The sequence below is a fragment of the Procambarus clarkii genome, chromosome 32, assembly GCF_040958095.1.
Source record: "Procambarus clarkii isolate CNS0578487 chromosome 32, FALCON_Pclarkii_2.0, whole genome shotgun sequence".
Classification (NCBI taxonomy): Eukaryota; Metazoa; Arthropoda; class Malacostraca; order Decapoda; family Cambaridae; genus Procambarus; species Procambarus clarkii.
Window position 1 is genome coordinate 27,436,581 of NC_091181.1, and position 17,779 is coordinate 27,454,359.

General features: G+C 38.3%; 1 protein-coding gene across 2 annotated transcripts; it reads left to right on the forward strand.

Annotated features, from left to right (window-relative positions):
- The first annotated feature begins 3,185 nt into the window (after window positions 1-3,185).
- Rpn9 (regulatory particle non-ATPase 9) lies at window positions 3,186-17,486 on the forward strand. 2 transcript variants are annotated; one of them, XM_069335046.1, is made up of 8 exons: window positions 3,186-3,304; window positions 7,590-7,703; window positions 8,075-8,225; window positions 10,681-10,784; window positions 11,407-11,593; window positions 12,478-12,666; window positions 16,496-16,693; window positions 17,033-17,486. In XM_069335046.1, the coding sequence occupies exons 1-8, from the start codon at window positions 3,288-3,290 to the stop codon at window positions 17,129-17,131; spliced, it is 1,059 nt and encodes a 352-aa protein (XP_069191147.1). In that variant the 5' UTR covers window positions 3,186-3,287; the 3' UTR covers window positions 17,132-17,486. The 2 variants fall into 2 exon arrangements, with proteins under 2 accessions (XP_069191147.1, XP_045600156.1); XM_045744200.2 differs by lacking the exon at window positions 3,186-3,304 and adding an exon at window positions 3,921-4,116.
- Window positions 17,487-17,779: the final 293 nt, after the last annotated feature.

Sequence of the window (17,779 nt, forward strand, 5' to 3'; positions counted from 1 at the left end):
ACTTGGTTATATACCAACCCGTCCTCTTAAAAATAACGTCACTTTTGGCTCGTATATATGCTATGGCCAAAAGTAGACGTAATTTGAAATGAAATCGACTCGCAAAAGTGACTTACTGTCCCGTTTTCTGTTTGTCGTCCCGCCTACTCGGAAAGGTTAGGAGAGGAATCTTTCAATTAATGTTTTTCATGACGTTTTGAAACTTTATGAGAATTTCCTGCCCACCTAACCTACCAGAGGACCCTTAACGTACTGTGATTGAAAAAAAAAATCCAAATTTATTTTCATTTTTTTTTATTTTCAAATTACGCCCACCTTCGGCCATACTGGCAAACGGCCAAAAGCGACGTTATTTTTAAGAGGACAGGTTGTATATACAGGGGTACAAAGTTATTTGTTACAGGCTATTGAGTTTCTTAAACTCCTCAGATACAAGGCAGGAACCCTGAACGTAGTGTATTTCCCCTCTGTATTGCCAATCGGAGGTACTAGAAAAGATAGCTGGAAGCTCCAAGATCTGTTTTGATTACCTTAAAACCCAGATCCTTCAAAATCTAGTGGCACTCTTTCCCCTCCCCCCCCCCCCCCGACACCAAGTGTGTCTGAAGCAATGGGGGCAAAATTATAATGGTGATCCCGTTATCTGTACTTAAGAGACTTGGTAGATTTCCTGTGGGTGGCAGCACCACCTGATTGTGCAACATTGAATTCAATGTAGGTGTTACCCAAGGTTGATATTCACATGTATTCCCACACCAATTGCATGCCATTCTTCCAGAAGTCCATGGTGATAAAATATGAATGACCAACAAGAGTGTCAGAGTAATGGGGCTTACTTGTGGACTTCAGCTGTAGTAAGGTTCCTCTTAATGATGTTAACTTTACTGTGCCTCAAGTGACATCCCCCTGTGCTTTAGCAGAGCAGGCTTTGCTGGCCTCGCCTGTCAGCCACCGTCTCGCTACAAATACACCTATATTTGGTATTGATTGAGGCAACAAGGCAGAGAGCAACTGCAATTTTGAAGGCCTGTGTGAGACGTGTGTCAGTTGTCAACACTGGAGGGTTGCTAATAAGATGTTGCCCACAGGGGAAGCTGGTACTGCTGTATGGTGAGCAATGTCATGTGGTGGTGTTACAGTATCTAGGTACACTGCAGCTGCTCAGTCTACACTGGGGCCATTCCAGCTAAAATGCTTGTGGACTCTAGATGGTGGTAGATGGAGTGCTGGGGGTGAAAGCACTCCATCTTGCTTATAAGCGGCTGTACCCACATAATGGTACAGTGTATAAAACTGGGATTGTGTACCCCCATGCTAGTAGGCCTTGGTAATTTTGTAAAGTTTCCTTCAACAGACTGTCAAGTGTTGCAAAGGAGTAAAGGAGGGTTATTACAGAGATTTGTTTTGCTGTGCAAATGCTGAGGCCCCCAATACTGAAAGGAAGGGAGGCTTGTTTCCATATGTAATTGAAAGAAGGTTAAGGTTTTTTTTAACAATGATTTCAGTAGGTAGTCATATTCACCTACCTAGAGAAAATTGTAAGTTGGCAAACATGTTAGAAAGTAAGTTAACCTGTGGAGGGACAGTCATCTGGTGATGAGGTAAAATGTAACATGAGCGTCAGTCTTGGAAGGTCGATGATCATCTTATCAAGGACCTCATCAATAGCCTTCAACCCAAGAGGGGCAACTAGGAGTGTGCTGTCTTCAGGTTTGGTTATAAGGATGTCAGGGAAAACGTCCTTTATTTGACCTATAATGCACTGGTTGGAAGAAGTTATTTCACACAAACAAAAGTTCAGAGTTAGGCAGAGTTGCTGTTTGCTCCTGAATTATTCTGATGTTCCCTAGAAGGTAGTCTTAGGAACCAGCTAGGGTACCATCATCCAAGAAACAGGTGATAAGCTCACAGGACAGGTTTTTGGTTACTTCTTGAATGGTTATGCAGAGAAGGAGAGGAGTTAGGACCACATTGTTGTATACCTTCTTGTGCATCAATTTCATGTTTACCAAATAGTACCTGTAGGTTTTTACTGTAGCATAAATTTACAAATTAGTAGAGGGAAGGGAAATGGCGATGAACAGCGTGGAGTATGTATTGGATACCTTCTTTCCAGGTTGAAGGTATTTTTAAATCCAGTTTGATAAGGGCCTTTTCATTTGTAATATTAGCAATTTAAGCTTAAGCTGTGTAGACTGCTGCTTGGGGCTCGCTCGGGGAGTAGAAGAATTCCCAAAACCCCTCTTCGGGTATGTCACAATCTTGTGGAATGCTGAATCCAAGCTATTTTGATTTCAGTATGTCGGCTGTTGCCTGGCTTACTGTTTTCATAACAGCCGCATCTAGAGTTATATAAAAATACGTATTTTTGGAGTAGGTATTGTTAATATATACGGAATGGAACACAATAGCATTATTACAATTGCTAATTTTCTTATCAATATTTTTCATTTTATATAAATACCTTCTACCATCTAAAATTCCAAATAAAGAAACTAGATCACTAAATCTCAACATTTTATTACATTTCGTCAACAGCATGTCATCTTCAGACATATGCACATGGTAGAGAACACAAGTACTGTATACTATACGTGTGTTATAAGTTAGTTTACTAACATTGCATGCATAAACATGCAGAATTAAACGTGGGACGAACTACCGGGACCCTCAAAAGTGGGAGGCAGTAAAAAAAGTAACTATTCCTAGAAATAATGAAGTGTACCTTTGACTAAGGAAAAAAAGATAGTTATTCAACCATATGAATCTCTCTGGTGCTCTTTGCTATAAATCTCCTATCATGCAGTAATCTTACTTGGATTACTGTATTCAAGCATGGATACCTCAACTTTAGAAGGTCAAAGCTGCTTTGGAGAAAATTTAACCACAGGAAACAAAAATAATTCCAGAACTAAGTCATCTGACGTACCAGGAACGGCTGATGTCCAAAGGGCTAACAACACTTCAAACCAGACATGGAAGGGCGGATCTCAATGAAAGTTTTAAAATACTGAACAATTTGAAAGATGCTAATCCGGAAAATTTCTTCAAAAGGTCAGATATAACAAACAAGCAACAGCGGTGTCAAGCTCAACAAGCCACAATGTTGGACTGAGAACAGGAAATGCTTTTTTACCCACAGGGTTATTAACCCATGGAACCGCCTACCCGCCGAAGCCGTAAATGCCAAAACTCTGCTGAATTTTAAAATCCACCTGGAAAAAATCAAGACAAATGGTGGGGACCTTTGACAAACCGCCAACTTCCTGTCTTCATCGAGGCCAATAATGTTAGTGGCTTTCAGGTAAATTCAGGTAAAGTGCTCCCCGTAAGCACTGATAGGCAAGTAAGCGCTTTATTAAGTCACTGATAGGTAAGTACCATCATATTTTGCAACACATTCACAACCAAATAGCGGAACGAATTGTGGGGTTCAGTTCCTGGACCCGTTATATGCATATGTAACTTTCATAGGATGGGTATGGGGTGCATAATAAATATAATAAACTAAATATTTACTTGAATTAAATACTTAATATATTATTCTGCTACATATGAACGTTTATTCAAGACATAATGGTTGTTTTTATCCGACACATTTTATGCATTTTGTGAATATTAATAATTATACTTTTCTTGGTTATTTCTAAATAATATTTGATATAAGCAAAATAAAAGTACTTCTTATGTATGTTTACAAATTATTTAAACACGAAATGTGACGTAAATCCAATTTTACTTAATACAATTACTCATCATTGGTTACCACGAACGTTATTTTATATATATACCAATGTTTTAATAATTTATTGAAACATATGAATGTAACAATAAATGTCGAGTTTATAATTGCCTATTATTATTATTAGTGTTGCTATCAGAGAGATTGTTAGTACGTGAGTGTTAGAGAAGTAGCGGCAAGTGAAGCAACTGTAGCGGCCACACCGGGACAACCAACACCAAAACACACAACTCATTCCCTTCAGCTGAGGACCTCTTCTTAATATTCTCCACGATGAGTAGCAAAGTTGAAACATATCTCACGGAGAAAAAGAACTCATCTCCAGCCGAACTCTCGAAAAAGTTCGGAGAAATGGAAGAGTTTTATAATAAAAAGTAAGTGAAGAGATGCGAGCTTCACTCCCCATGGAGGTAAAACTATCCCACACTTGATATAATTGTGAAGGTAGCTAAAAGTTACAAGTTTTGAGTGAAGGAGTAAGGCATGTGAGCACCAAGAGTGTTGTATATTTCACCCGCATCTTAAAATCTGCTATTGCATATTAATGAAATGACCTGGCAGGAGTGCAAATTCTTACCAAGCCAAATTTATTACTTGATCCATTGAAACTTTAAATATAAATTATAACCTACTGTACCCAGGTTTATCATCGGTAACATTGCAGCTGTTAGGATATGTATAATGTATTAGACTACAGGGTACTTGTATTTTTATTATTGTTAGCAATATGTTTGTATTTTACTCACAGTATATGTGTGAATGTATATGTGTTATATGTGAATGTGAAGAACCTCCTAACTAATCTGTATTGGCCAGTTGGTGCTTTGTTTTGATACTAAGTAATGTAACACAATGCAATGTTATGATGTATTCAACCCAAAAACAGTATGAAGGCAAGTTTGCGATTAGTGTGATGTGCGATGACATCCTATGTGAGTCAACATGTTTTGGATTCTTATGTTCTAAATGGTAACTGGTTCTGATGTTAAATACTGGCCCATGAGCACTGTGGTATCTATATACCCATCTGGGCCAATAGTTTCCAAACGTCACCCCCTTCCGCAGGGGATGTTCATTGATATTACACTAATAGTAAACCCACTTTTGCAGTGTTTTCTGGCTGAATCTATTACATGACTTTACATTTACATTAAAATTGTTGTATTTAAGCTGTACTGTGTGATTAGAGACCTGACTTTTAAGATAGTCTTAAAGTTTAAGATAGCTCCCCGGCCGACCGGGGGAGCCGGTCGGCCGAGCGGACAGCACGCTGGACTTATGATCCTGTGGTCCTGGGTTCGATCCCAGGCGCCGGCGAGAAACATTGGGCAGAGTTTCTTTCATCCTATGCCCCTGTTACCTAGCAGTAAAATAGGTACCTGGGTGTTAGTCAGCTGTCACGGGCTGCTTCCTGGGGGTGGAGGCCTAGTCGAGGACCGGGCCGCGGGGACACTAAAAAAAAAGCCCCGAAATCATCTCAAGATAACCTCTCAAGATAGTCTTTGTGTTAAGTTTAACTTGGTTAGGTTAGGATGATCACCCCACTGTACAAATTGAACAGAAATTCCCTAAGAATAACACAAGCCTCTTAAAATTAGTATTAGTTTCTGCCTCACCAGACTAGGGAGAAGATTGGTCGAAGAAGAACTTGATATTTTACCTACACCTAAACATATATTTGTAGGTGGTGAAGAAGGCAAGTTGAATTCTTTAGTTGTTACCAGGGAGAAAGTTATTAAACAAAAAATTAAAGCCGATGAAGTCTTTGCCAAGGTTCTAAAAGCATGAAGAAACAAACTAAGTGAGCCTTTGACTTCTGTATCTAATGAATCACTACAGTTCAAAAGTACTGGAATCCCGGAGAGCTGCAAATGTTGGGGTAATCTTTAAGAAGGGAAATAGATCACGTGTGTCAAATTATCAGCCCTCCCTGCTGATCAATAACAGCAAAACCTATTCATTTACATCTTGAGAAACACAATAAAGGTTTCACTACTGTACAGTACATGGTTTTACAAAAGGACTGCCCATGTTTGACAGATTAGTTTTCGTTCTTTTCCAAGATTCTTAAGACAGTTGATAGTGGAATGGATTGTCAATGAGTACCTTGATTTTGCAAAGTTTTTGATATTGTTCCTCATGAAAAACTGATTAGAAATGTAGAGGCTCATGGTATTGGGGGAGATATTGCACAGGGCATGGTGATTCAAACATCATACATTGTCATGATGCATACGTCAGGCTGTGAGCAGCCACATCCAACAGCCTGGTTGACCAGTCCAGCAACAAGAAGGCCTGGTTGAGAACCTGGCTGCGGGATGGGGTGACGCCGAGCCCCGAAATCATTGCAAGGTATGGTTATTTCAAAAGAAACAGAGTTATTATAAATGGAGTCAAGTCAGAGTTGGAAACTATTGTAAGTGGAGTACCTCAGTGTTCTTTCCTGAGACCTAGTTGTTATAGATACGGAATTGAAGAGCAAAAATTTGATATTTGTGACATAAAAAAGTTGAGCAGGAAATAAACTCAGAAGACTGAAAATTCCTTCAAGGCTATCTAGATAGACTTTTGAAATGGATAAAAGAATGGCAGATGCAGTTTAATATTGCAAAATGTAGGGTTCTAAAGTTAGGAAATGATGATAATTACCAGATATCTGTGTGATAGTGTTCAAATTGTGAAGTCTGAATGTGAAAAAGATCTGGGAGTCATGATAAGTAGAGATGAGAAAATCCATAGGAGCCGTGATGGGGACTCAAACCTATGCACTGGGTATTCCCAGACGTAAGCTCTAAATGACTATGAAAACATTATCATGGCTCCTGTGGATTTTCACATTGATATACAACAATAATGTGATTTCTCTGTGTATTAGTAGTGATCTTAAGCTAACCAAAAAAATGCATACATGTTAGGAATAAGACAAATATGATACTATACAGTACCTAGACTTATTTCCAGAATCGTTAGCAATGAAACAACTACTGTCCTGTAATGTTATTTTTTCAGCTTTATTTTGCAGCTCAATTTTAGTCACCGTGCTGTATAAAATGGACATCGATTCACTTGAATGAGCTCAGCAAAGAATGGTAAAGTTATTACCATCCTGGAAATTAGAAACTTTTCATATGAAGAGAGAATATAAAAGCTTAATTTATGTTCCCTAGGAAGGTGAACAATTAAGGGTGATACAATTAAAGTATTCAAGTGGATAAAAGTATATAAGAAAGGAGATGGTATTAAGATGTTAAATACATCAGCAGAAAATAGAACATGAAACAATGGACATAAATTGGATGAGTTTTAGAGTTAGGAAAGACTTGGGAAAATACTGGTTTAGAAATAGGGAGGTTAATCTACGGAACAAATTACTGGGTAACAATATAGATGTGGGATCACTTTGATTGTTTCAAGTGTAAGTTGGGCATACAGGTATATATTTGTATGAATTTGGGTGAATATAAACAGGAACTGCCATATATGGGACAAAAGTCCTGCAGTTTCCCTAATTCTTAGGTTCTTTTGTTCTTATAAAGCAGAGGACAAAATATAGGGAAAGTTGGAGCAGAGGCAGTGTTAGTGTGTTGATGCTGCCATCCAGTGGTGGTTAGTGAAAGTGACATAGTGGAATTTGCATAGAATTGAAGGCTTAGCAATTCCAGAGTTGCATCTGGGACAAGTTTTTTTTATTTATGGGAAACAGTTTTTATGTCTACATTCTATGCTAGATCGAGTATTCTCAAGTGTCTCACTAGCTTTTCTATGTCCTAATGGAGACAGTTTGCAAAATTCCTCGCCACACTAGTTTGAGAAGTTGACTGCGGTGACTGTGACATTCCTTTTTCAGGTTATGGCACCAGTTAACCCTGGCTCTTCACAAGCTGGTGAAGGAGCCATCTATGCGAGAAGGTACAGAACTCATCAAATTGTACAACAACTTGATCATTGAGCTGGAAAACAAGTAAGCATTTGTGGCACTTTTTATTTACATTTAAAACTATATTCTTAATGTTGAATCTGAACTAAGTTCTTAGCATTAAATTTTTCCTACTCTTAAGTTGAACCTCCACAAAATGTCAATTAAAACATATTAACTAGATTTTCTAAAAGTTGGTGCAATATTTGTTTGATAGAAGTGAAGGCTTTCCTAAGTTTGATCGTGGTGTGGCCACTATTTAGACATTTTTAGATTTAAATATTAAATAAGCTATCTTTGACTAGTAACAGGCAAATGGAATAATACGAGCATATACCTGTATTGTTTAATTTATAAAAATTATGATTTTGTTTGTTTAAATTATTAATCAATACCATAATAAAATTTGCCTACAGAATTAACCCGCTGTCCCTAGCCCAAATAGCTGGAGATGTCATCACACAACACACAGATCCTAATGAAGCTATCACTTTCATTGAAAAGGTTGCTCCTAAGGTTGTTGACCATCAAGAAGCAAAAGTTCTTTGCAATGTACTTATTGCACAGGTTAGTATAAATTGGTAATGCAGTTCATGTTTTTAGTTGTAAATTTGAACACTTGGACTGGATGGTAGAGTAATGGCCTCGCTTCTTGCAGGTCTACGTTCAGTCTCTGACCGTCCAAGTGGTTGGGCACCATTCCTTCTCTTCATCCTATCCTAAATCCTTATCCCTTCCAAGTGCTAATTAATCATAATGGCTTAGTGTTTTCTCCTGATAATTACCTTACCTCTTAAGTGCACACAAGCAGGAAAATGGAAAAGACCAGGACAGGATGGTCACATTTATTTTCATCCATTGTTATTTAATTAAACAATACTGGAAAGTGCAAGAACAAGTTTGACAACTCATTAGGCATTATTATCTATATACATTATACTATAGTTGAGTTTTATATATTTTGTTTCATATTCAAGTGCAAGTCTCACTACCTATTAAGGATGTGTTCTTGTTCATATTACTCTTAGCAGAAAACAGTGTAAAAGTTCAGATTAGGCCAGGAAAAGAAAGTGGCTCATGCAATGAAGCTCCTGTTTGAAAGAATGAGGAATGCGATGCAAATAGTGAACTGCACAAGTGATAAGGATTTACCTTTTGTATGGTTGTGAAATATTGGTATGACAGGAGTATGAAAAATGAAAAGCCTGAGCAGTAGAAAGGGACACCTTAGGGTGGAGAATAGCTATAATCATTATTATTATTTCTGACTAAGCTCATTTATCCGGATTATATGGGATTGACCCCTCATTGGATAAGGTAAGGGAAATATTAGGAGAAAGTGCCAAGTCTTCATGACTATGAATAGAGGAAAGGGGCAAGGACCCCCCCCCCCCCCTCACTGGATTAGGCAGACATCCGGATGAGCAGAATTCTTACCGAAAAAGTCCAAAAATTAACATTCGCATTTTTTTGTACCACAGCCAACGTGATTTGAATTTCCACACACTATAAATACAAAATATAATTTAAAATGGAAACTTCAGCTTATCTTGGCTTAGTTCATCATCATGATTGATACTGAAATTCTTGAAAATTTATGTAACCAAATACAGTACTGTATTTGGTAATCCAAATTTTTGTCTGGATATGGTGAAGTTTTGCCAGAAAATTATCCAGATGCGATTTTGGTCAGATAACCAAAATATTTGGTTAAGCGGGCTTCCAATAAGTGTTCATACAGCACTACATTGTTTCTTTCTTTTGTAGGGTAGGAAGGCATCAACTCGTAAGAAATTGGAAAGCAATATATGGGGAAAAAAGTGAAAAAATCTTAAAAAAAAAAAAAGATACCTCCTTTATTCACTATACTGTATCTAACAAATTTCCTGCTTCTCTGAACCGCAATATCCTACTTACAGGTGTTCATCTTATAGAATGTTCTGATTTTCAGGGTAATCGAGCAAGTCAATGCTTTAATATTTCATATCTCTGTCATGTGTTTTTCAGTAGACTCCAGTGTGAATTCAGTACCTTTGATTAGTATTAAGATTTGAAATGCTGATGATAAATCAAGCATTTATATATTATATATAAACATAAAAATTGGCATTGTATGTTGTTAAAAACCAGGCTATGAATGAGCATAAGAAAAATGTAAAAAAAAAATTCAATGTTCAAGATAGCAGAGGTTTATCGGAGGCTTCAAGTACCGATTGGGAACCCTGTGAACTGCGCAGGAGTTTCAAATGTTACACAGTAACAGTACCTAGAACTTCATTGGTTGATATATATGATAATGATATGATACTTTATGCATATTTCTAGGATTAATGATATCAAGTTGGAATGAACTCTCAATATCACCTTAATCATCAAACTGCACACTGTTTTTTAGGTCCCTTTCTAGATGCACATAAAAATCTAAAATATTACCGGAATTTCTACTTTTTTGTCGTAAAACATTTATTGCTCATGTCAGGAAAAATATAAAAAATATAATTACTTTAGTTTGGCCATAGTGAGGTGAAGAAATGTCTTATTCTGAAAATAAATTTCCAAGGAATCTATCTCTAATAAATTTCTTCATATCACAAATGCTTTCCTAGCCCATAAAAGTTCTTGAAATTTTGCATAGCATAAAATTTTATGTGCATAGAAATCGGTAAATTATTGTTGTACCTGAAATGATGCCAATTTTTAAATAATTTCGTGAAAGGTAGCCAAGGCTCTCAGGATTTTTTCCATCATGGCAAATGACTGCTAGTGGTGTCTAGTACACAATGACAGCCACATAGGTTATTTAGGATCTTTGATTGTTAAAATACACCTTAAATCATTCTCAAATGACAGGAGCACCATGGGTCTATCATATAAGAATGACAGGAGCAGTTTAAGAGTTAATGATCCTGCAGGGACAGTTTAAAATTTTCCTAAAGTTGTTGGTTCAGTATGTCATCCTGTCTGATTGTACATGACCTTTTCTTATGGACTCAATGGATACAGTTATTATTTTTATTTTCAGATAACCTTGGCACGACTGGAAGATCAACCAAGGACAAAAAAAATATTGGATGAAACAGAGAAAATGCTAGATGAGATTGATGGAGTTACACCTGTACATGGAAAGTAAGAAATTTTTACGCTAATCACATATGATGGTAATGAGGTGTATGCTTAGAGTATAGTGTATTTTTAGCTAAAGTGTCTGTCAGGAAAGCATTATATAATTCCATACAGAGGTTTTAAAAGGAAGGGGTGAATGATTGAAATTCATGTTCATGACCTTGCTAGGAGCCATTTGCAAAAGTCATGAAGTGGTGTAAATACTGCTGTGGGTTACTAGCTGATGTGTGGTTGTTTGAGTATAAAAATTAGTGAATAGATGAGTATCATTGTATATTTGTAATTTTTTTCCTATAATAATTGCAATATGCAAAGCAATATAGATATTATTATACCTTCAAGCTCCATGTCATTGTATCCTAATTGTTCTTACTCTTCGGTCTCGCCTTTCAACTATCAGTTGGTGTTGGTGTATCCTGAGCCTATTGTGCTCAATGATATATACATTTGGACCTGCATATGGAGTCTGCCTCCATCACAGGTGTCCGTCTGCGGACACCTGTGATGGGTATTCCCATACCAATTATGGGTATTCCTATACCCATTTTGGGTATTCAGTTTCCACCTGTGTGTGCTTATTTGAATACTTCATTGTAAAAATTATCCTTATTTCTTTACCCTGCAGGTTTTATCTTTTGGCATCAGAGCTATACTGCCGTAGTGGAGCTCATTCCGATTACTATAGAGCTGCCCTCCGCTACCTTGGCTGTACAGAGGTGGATGACATGGACGCTGACAAGAAGAATAAACAAGCATTTTATCTTGGACTTGCTGCTCTCTTAGGTGATGGCATCTACAATTTTGGAGAACTGGTGAATATAACATTACTTCCTATAATATTCAACAAAATATCATAGGCTAATTTGTGATTAAATAAAAAATGTATGTACAGTATATGAAATCTTATATATTGTGTGTGTGTGTGTGTGTGTGTGTGTGTGTGTGTGTGTGTGTAATTACCTAAGTGTAGTTACAGGATGAGAGCTACACTCGTGGTGTCCCGTCTTCCCAGCACTCTTTGTCATATAATGTTTTAAAAATACTGACGGTCTTGGCCTCCACCACCTCACCTAACTTGTTCCAACCGTCTACCACTCTGATTGCGAAAGTGAATTTTCTTATATTTCTTCGGCATCTGTGTTTAGCTAGTTTAAATCTATGACCTCTTGTTCTTAAAGTTCCAGGTCTCGGGAAATCTTCCCTATCGATTTTATCAATTCCTGTTACTATTTTGTATGTAATGATCATATCACCTCTTTTTCTTCTGTCTTCTAGTTTTGGCATATTTAAATAGATTGTGATGAGTGTGTGTGTGTGTGTGTGTGTGTGTGTGTGTGTGTGTGTGTGTGTGTGTGTGTGTGTGTGTGTGTGTGTGTGTGTGTGTGTGTTAAGGTAGGCTGTATGGAGAAGAATTTATTAAAAATTTATGTATATGTATGTGTATGAACATGAGCCGAGCAATAGTAGGCCAACGGTTCCCACATGAATGGTGGGTATTAGATTAGACAGTCGCTGTATGAATACTTCAAAATGATATATAGGATAGACTTAAATTTAAATTTTTATAGTTGCTATACCAGATTTTCTTCTAGTGCATGGCTTCCAGGAATAATTCAGTCTTGCTGATGCCAGATCTGATATTCAGTGATTACAATGATAGTTTATATGTATTTCTAATGCAGCCACCTCATTTCAGCTTGCCCATCCAATTCTGGAAGCACTTAAAGGATCATCTTCTGAATGGTTGCTAGATTTGCTGCTGGCCTTTAATCAGGGTAATATAAGCAAGTTTGAAGCCATGAAGCCACAGTGGAGCACTCAGCCAGACTTACTTGCCAAAGAAAACCAATTGCGAGAGAAAATCCGTCTTTTGTGTCTGATGGAGGTAATTATACAACTACTACACAAATAGCTGTAATCATTTTACATTTATAATCATACTAATTGAACTCTTAGGCAACATTATGTAAGAGTAGATATGGTCTAGGGAAAAATTACCAGTGTTTGGCAACTTAAGCAAGTTACTTGATGGACACTTCACTCTAGTTTGCTGAGGGTTGCTGAAGTTCTACAGATATAAACATAGAATAAATGTATACATCACATCTTGCAGACTTGCAAGAAGATGTGAGTTGCAGACAACTTTTGTTTTCTTTGGAGCTTGGTTGGTGAGGCAAGGGTGAATTTTTTGGTGTTATTAGGGGGCTCTTCCTTTGAGGTGCTTGATGCTTGCCTGTTTGCTCTGGCCCTGTCCCAGAATATGGGCATGTGGCAGCACCATGTGAGTATACCTTATCTTTCATGCCCCCCCTAATTCCAGAGGTTCATAGGGCTTGGCTCTGTCTGGCTTCTGAGCTGTACATCTGGTAGATTGTGGAGTTGTCCACCAGTCGGCTTTGAATGTGCTGGCTTCAGTTCCTGGGATTGCGACTCTTTAGCTTGCATTTAGGCTCCGGAGGAAATGCCCAAGTTGCTCACGTTCTCCGAGAGACAGTGGCAGACTTCCTTTTGGTTCAGTTTGTGACCAGCAAGCGTTTCTAGCCCATGTTTGGATTCGACTTAGTCTCTTTCCCAAGAGACCAAGCTGAATCTGGTGTCTGCTTCCCTCTTCTCTGCTCATTTGTTTTTCTTGGAGTCTGCAGTCTCTTCAGTTTTGTTAGATTCAATGGGCATCTCTTTCCAGCCACTTGGCTACATTTTGTCACAACAGAATTCTGTTTCTGCTGCCTTGGGACAGTTTGGGGTTTGGGCCTTGCCTGTGGTTGATCAGGGTTGGCAGTCAGAGGTGCCAATTCTTTGTGCTGCCTTCATCCCTCACAACTTGTTGATAACCCAAGAGCTCTACAGTGAATAACTGGATGTGTTCACATCAGCGACAGAACTAGTTTGGAGGGCTGGAGGAGACCTGGAGCTCTGCCCCATCTTCCCTATTGGCAGGTGGTTGGTGCTAATGAGCCCACACTAGTTTCAAGAGATTCATTTGTTTGTTTACAGTGTTTGGGGAGTTCATTTGGCAGTTTTGAAGCTTTGGTTCTCTTGAACCCAGCCGTAATCTGTATTGATTTATTGACTTTCTGGATGCTTTCCCAGTGGGGGTGGCTGAGTGTCACCTGTTTTCTGCACCTCTGTGAGGAAGGGGGGGGCAGGCTCTGGCTCTGGTCCCCAGTAGATCAAACAACTCCGTGGCTGATGTTACCTTGTAGTTGGGAGGAATATCAGTGAGAGAGCTTTGGGGAACCACCAGTGCTTATCCAGAAAGATGCGTTTCATAACCTTTAATGCTGTTTTTTCTTCCATGGTGAGATAACATTAGAGTCACCAGGGAAACCCTCTCAGAAGTCTAATGTTGAATGTAATGAAACTGCTTTCTGGTGTATTCCTTGGTGACTCCCTATTTCTACCCTACCTTTTCAGAGGCATTGGTTGCTATGGGTAGAACATATCTGATCCATTGACACTGGGTAGATCCTGGGCTTCCAGTTGGGGAGGGGGAGGTGTAACTAATATTGTAACAACATAACTTCTGTGTTCCTTGTTGTCAGAGTTGCTAATATTTCCTTGCAGTTGCATGTTTTGCTTTGATCTAGCCTTCTAGTGGCCTTTCCTCTGGGTATGGGAGACCTAGTATTCCCTGCTTCTTTGAGTGGACCAGGTTTTAGCCTCTGCTCTGCAGTAGATGATTATCTGACTTGCAGGGGTCTGGTGTGACATGTAGAGCTATCTAGGTGGCTGGTGTCGAGCCACTGAGGACCCACCAGAAAGGCACTTCATTACATTAAACACTAGATTTTTCTTTTCAGATTTGCACATTTATATTCAGAAAATATGGATATAAATATATTTTATGAAATGTAAGTTAAAAGTGATTATGAAAGGTCATTGAAGTAAATTGGAAGGACTTAAATATTGGAATGAGAGATCTCAAACTGTTCCTGCTTACAACCAGGATCATCTACTAAGTGCAATACAATGTCTAATTATATCTCTTTAAATTAATGCTCTTAAATACTGAGCTTCAAATTTTGCATATAATTAAGGTACAATTTAAATTCTTCTCAAAATATCTTTTAATACCTATTACTGTAACCCCGCGATTATCCGGGATTCAAACATCCGGAAAACGCCCTTATACGGCCAAAATCGTGATCGGATAAAGTTACCACAATATCCGATCAAAATGGCCACAGGAACCGGATAAAAGCTGGTTTGGCCGGATGAATATTCGGCCATACCGTATTAATCCCGTCTGTGGCTCTAGACGCATGGTGGAGGAAGGGGTGGGGTGGGTGGGTGGTGTCGGGAGGGTGGGAGGGGTGCGTCGGAAGGGACCACCTAGGTACAGGAATTACCATTAATTTTAGAACACTTAATCATAGCCAAAAACAAATGAAATAAGTACTAGTAATTATGTAATAACAAATAAATAAGTTTCCTAAAATTAATGTGCACAGGCTGAAGTTTCCTTCAAAAATATTGTGAGTTTTTTTCCTCCTGGAGGCCTAGGTAACGCGCTATAGCTGCCCCACCCCAAGTGGACCTGTCCAACACTGGTCAACCCATGTGCATCCGTCCCTCGTGTTATACACAGTGCTGCGCCATTAGTGAAATATTTTTTTAAATAACTTTTTTATTTTCATAGTAACTTTGAACATTTTTGGCCAAGACTATGTCTGGTAGCAGCATCAATCATTCTGGAGGTGTTAAGAGGAAGAAGGTTGTCCTAGCAATTAAAGACAAGTTATGTGTTGTTCAACCAGTGAGGCGTCACAGGCAGCCAAATGCCTTCAACAAGTGAGGCGCCACAGGCAAGTCAAGCGCCTTTAACAAGTGATGCGCAAGCAAGCAAGCGCCTTCAACAAGTGAGGCGTCATAAGCAAGCCAAATGCCTTCAACAAGTGAGGCGCAAGCCAAGCGCCTTCAGCAAGTGAGGCGCAAGCCAAGCGCCTTCAACAAGTGAGGCGCAAGCCAAGCGCCTTCAACAAGTGAGGCGCAAGCCAAGCGCCTTCAACAAGTGAGGCGCAAGCCAAGCGCCTTCAACAAGTGAGGCGCAAGCCAAGCGCCTTCAACAAGTGAGGCGCAAGCCAAGCGCCTTCAACAAGTGAGGCGCAAGCCAAGCGCCTTCAACAAGTGAGGCGCAAGCCAAGCGCCTTCAACAAGTGAGGCGCAAGCCAAGCGCCTTCAACAAGTGAGGCGCAAGCCAAATGCCTTCAACCAGTGAGGCTTCAGCAACTGGCAGTCAAAACTAACTGCTTAATGAACTGTACAGTAATTTTAAGTGTTAATTTTAGTGTTGTGTTAGTATAAGTTACGTAAATTGTTAAGAATTCTTAACTTCAAGATGTGTGGCATCAATCAAGAAGACGAACACCAACAAGGTAAGTTGAGGTTTCTAGTTGAATATTTAATAATTATATGTGGCAAGGCAATTCAAATTATGTTGTTTGTAGTATAAAAGTAGTTGGAAATTGTCACTTTTGGACTCGTAGGTGGAAAAAGTACCATTATCCGAAAAATGTGATAATCCGGCTGGGGGTCCTTCCCATATAGTCCGGATGATCGAGTGGAGACAGTACTTAATGCAGTTTTGGCTCTTATGGATGGATATTTTTTTATTTTATTTTTTGCTACAGTTGTACAGTGTGACTCCTATTATCATAATATTGATTTATTTTTTATTTCCTTGTGGCAACTTTACTTTAATGTTTTTATTATAGATGACGTTCCAGCGTAAGGCTTGGGACCGTCAACTGACATTTGCAGAGATTGCCCGGGAAACAGGGTTGCCCGAGAACCAAGTTGAAGTGATGGTGATGCGTGCACTGTCACTTGGTCTTGTTCGCGGTACCATTGACCAAGTTGACAACAAAGTTAACATAACCTGGGTTCAACCTAGAGTCCTTGACAAAAAACAGGTCAGTGTTAGAGCAATGACGTTGATAGTACTGTACTGTACTATATAGGTCATCACATTTAATTATAAATAGTATGCTTGATGTAAAAATAATTAGTCTGAATACATAATTTGTTACTGTTTAACTTAATATTGTATTAGTTATCAAGATTGAATGTAATGATAAAATAAGTTATATAAGAAAAATTATATCAGTAAATACAAATAGGAAACCACTATGAGATACATTTGCAAATTCTGCTATGTTTTCTACTTTCATAAGGAGTTATTTTGATGTGCACAGTTGATGCTAGTCCCCAAAGTGAAAAAATCTTCACTATTTCTTTCTTGGTTTCCTCAGCTGGCATCAATGATGGAGAGGCTGACAGACTGGTGTAAAGATGTCAGTAGTATGCAGAATCTCCTACAAGACCAAGCCAGCACAATTCTCACTTTATAAATTTTTTAGCTCCATAAGTAAATACATCTTGATAACATTTGCATTCATGACTAGTTGCAAAAGAAATTCGTGCTTTCTTCTGCAACTGTTTAAAAGTTGGAAGAAATATTTAAAGTACTGTAATGCTAATTCATTTTTTATCAGGTTATTTATATTTTTGGGTGGGTTTATATTTTTGGGTGGAATGGGGGATGATAATATTTACATTATTTATCATAAGAAGCATTTCAGAAATATCAGGTAACAAAATAAACAATGAAACTGTTGATATTTAAAATATTCAAGATTTATAATATTTTTTATTTTGTGTAACTTATGTATTGCTTTGAAGAATAAATTTGTTTTCGTATGTAAACATCTATTAAAATGACCATTTCCTTAATGTGCAGTTACTGTATTACAAAATGTACCATTGGGAATAGCATCATGTCAGCAAAAGTTGTTAGTTCATTAGTCTCTGTTAGTTTTTCTAGGATCCTGATGGTTTATACAGTACTGTACCACTTTGCAGATGTCACATTAATAGAAGCTGCCATTCACTTTGTCATGCACTGTGCCTCCCCGTAGCACTTGGAAGTGCATTCTTCGGTAGAATTTGGACTGTTCCCATCCTGTTCATTGTAAACGTACAGCCAAGAAAACACCGAT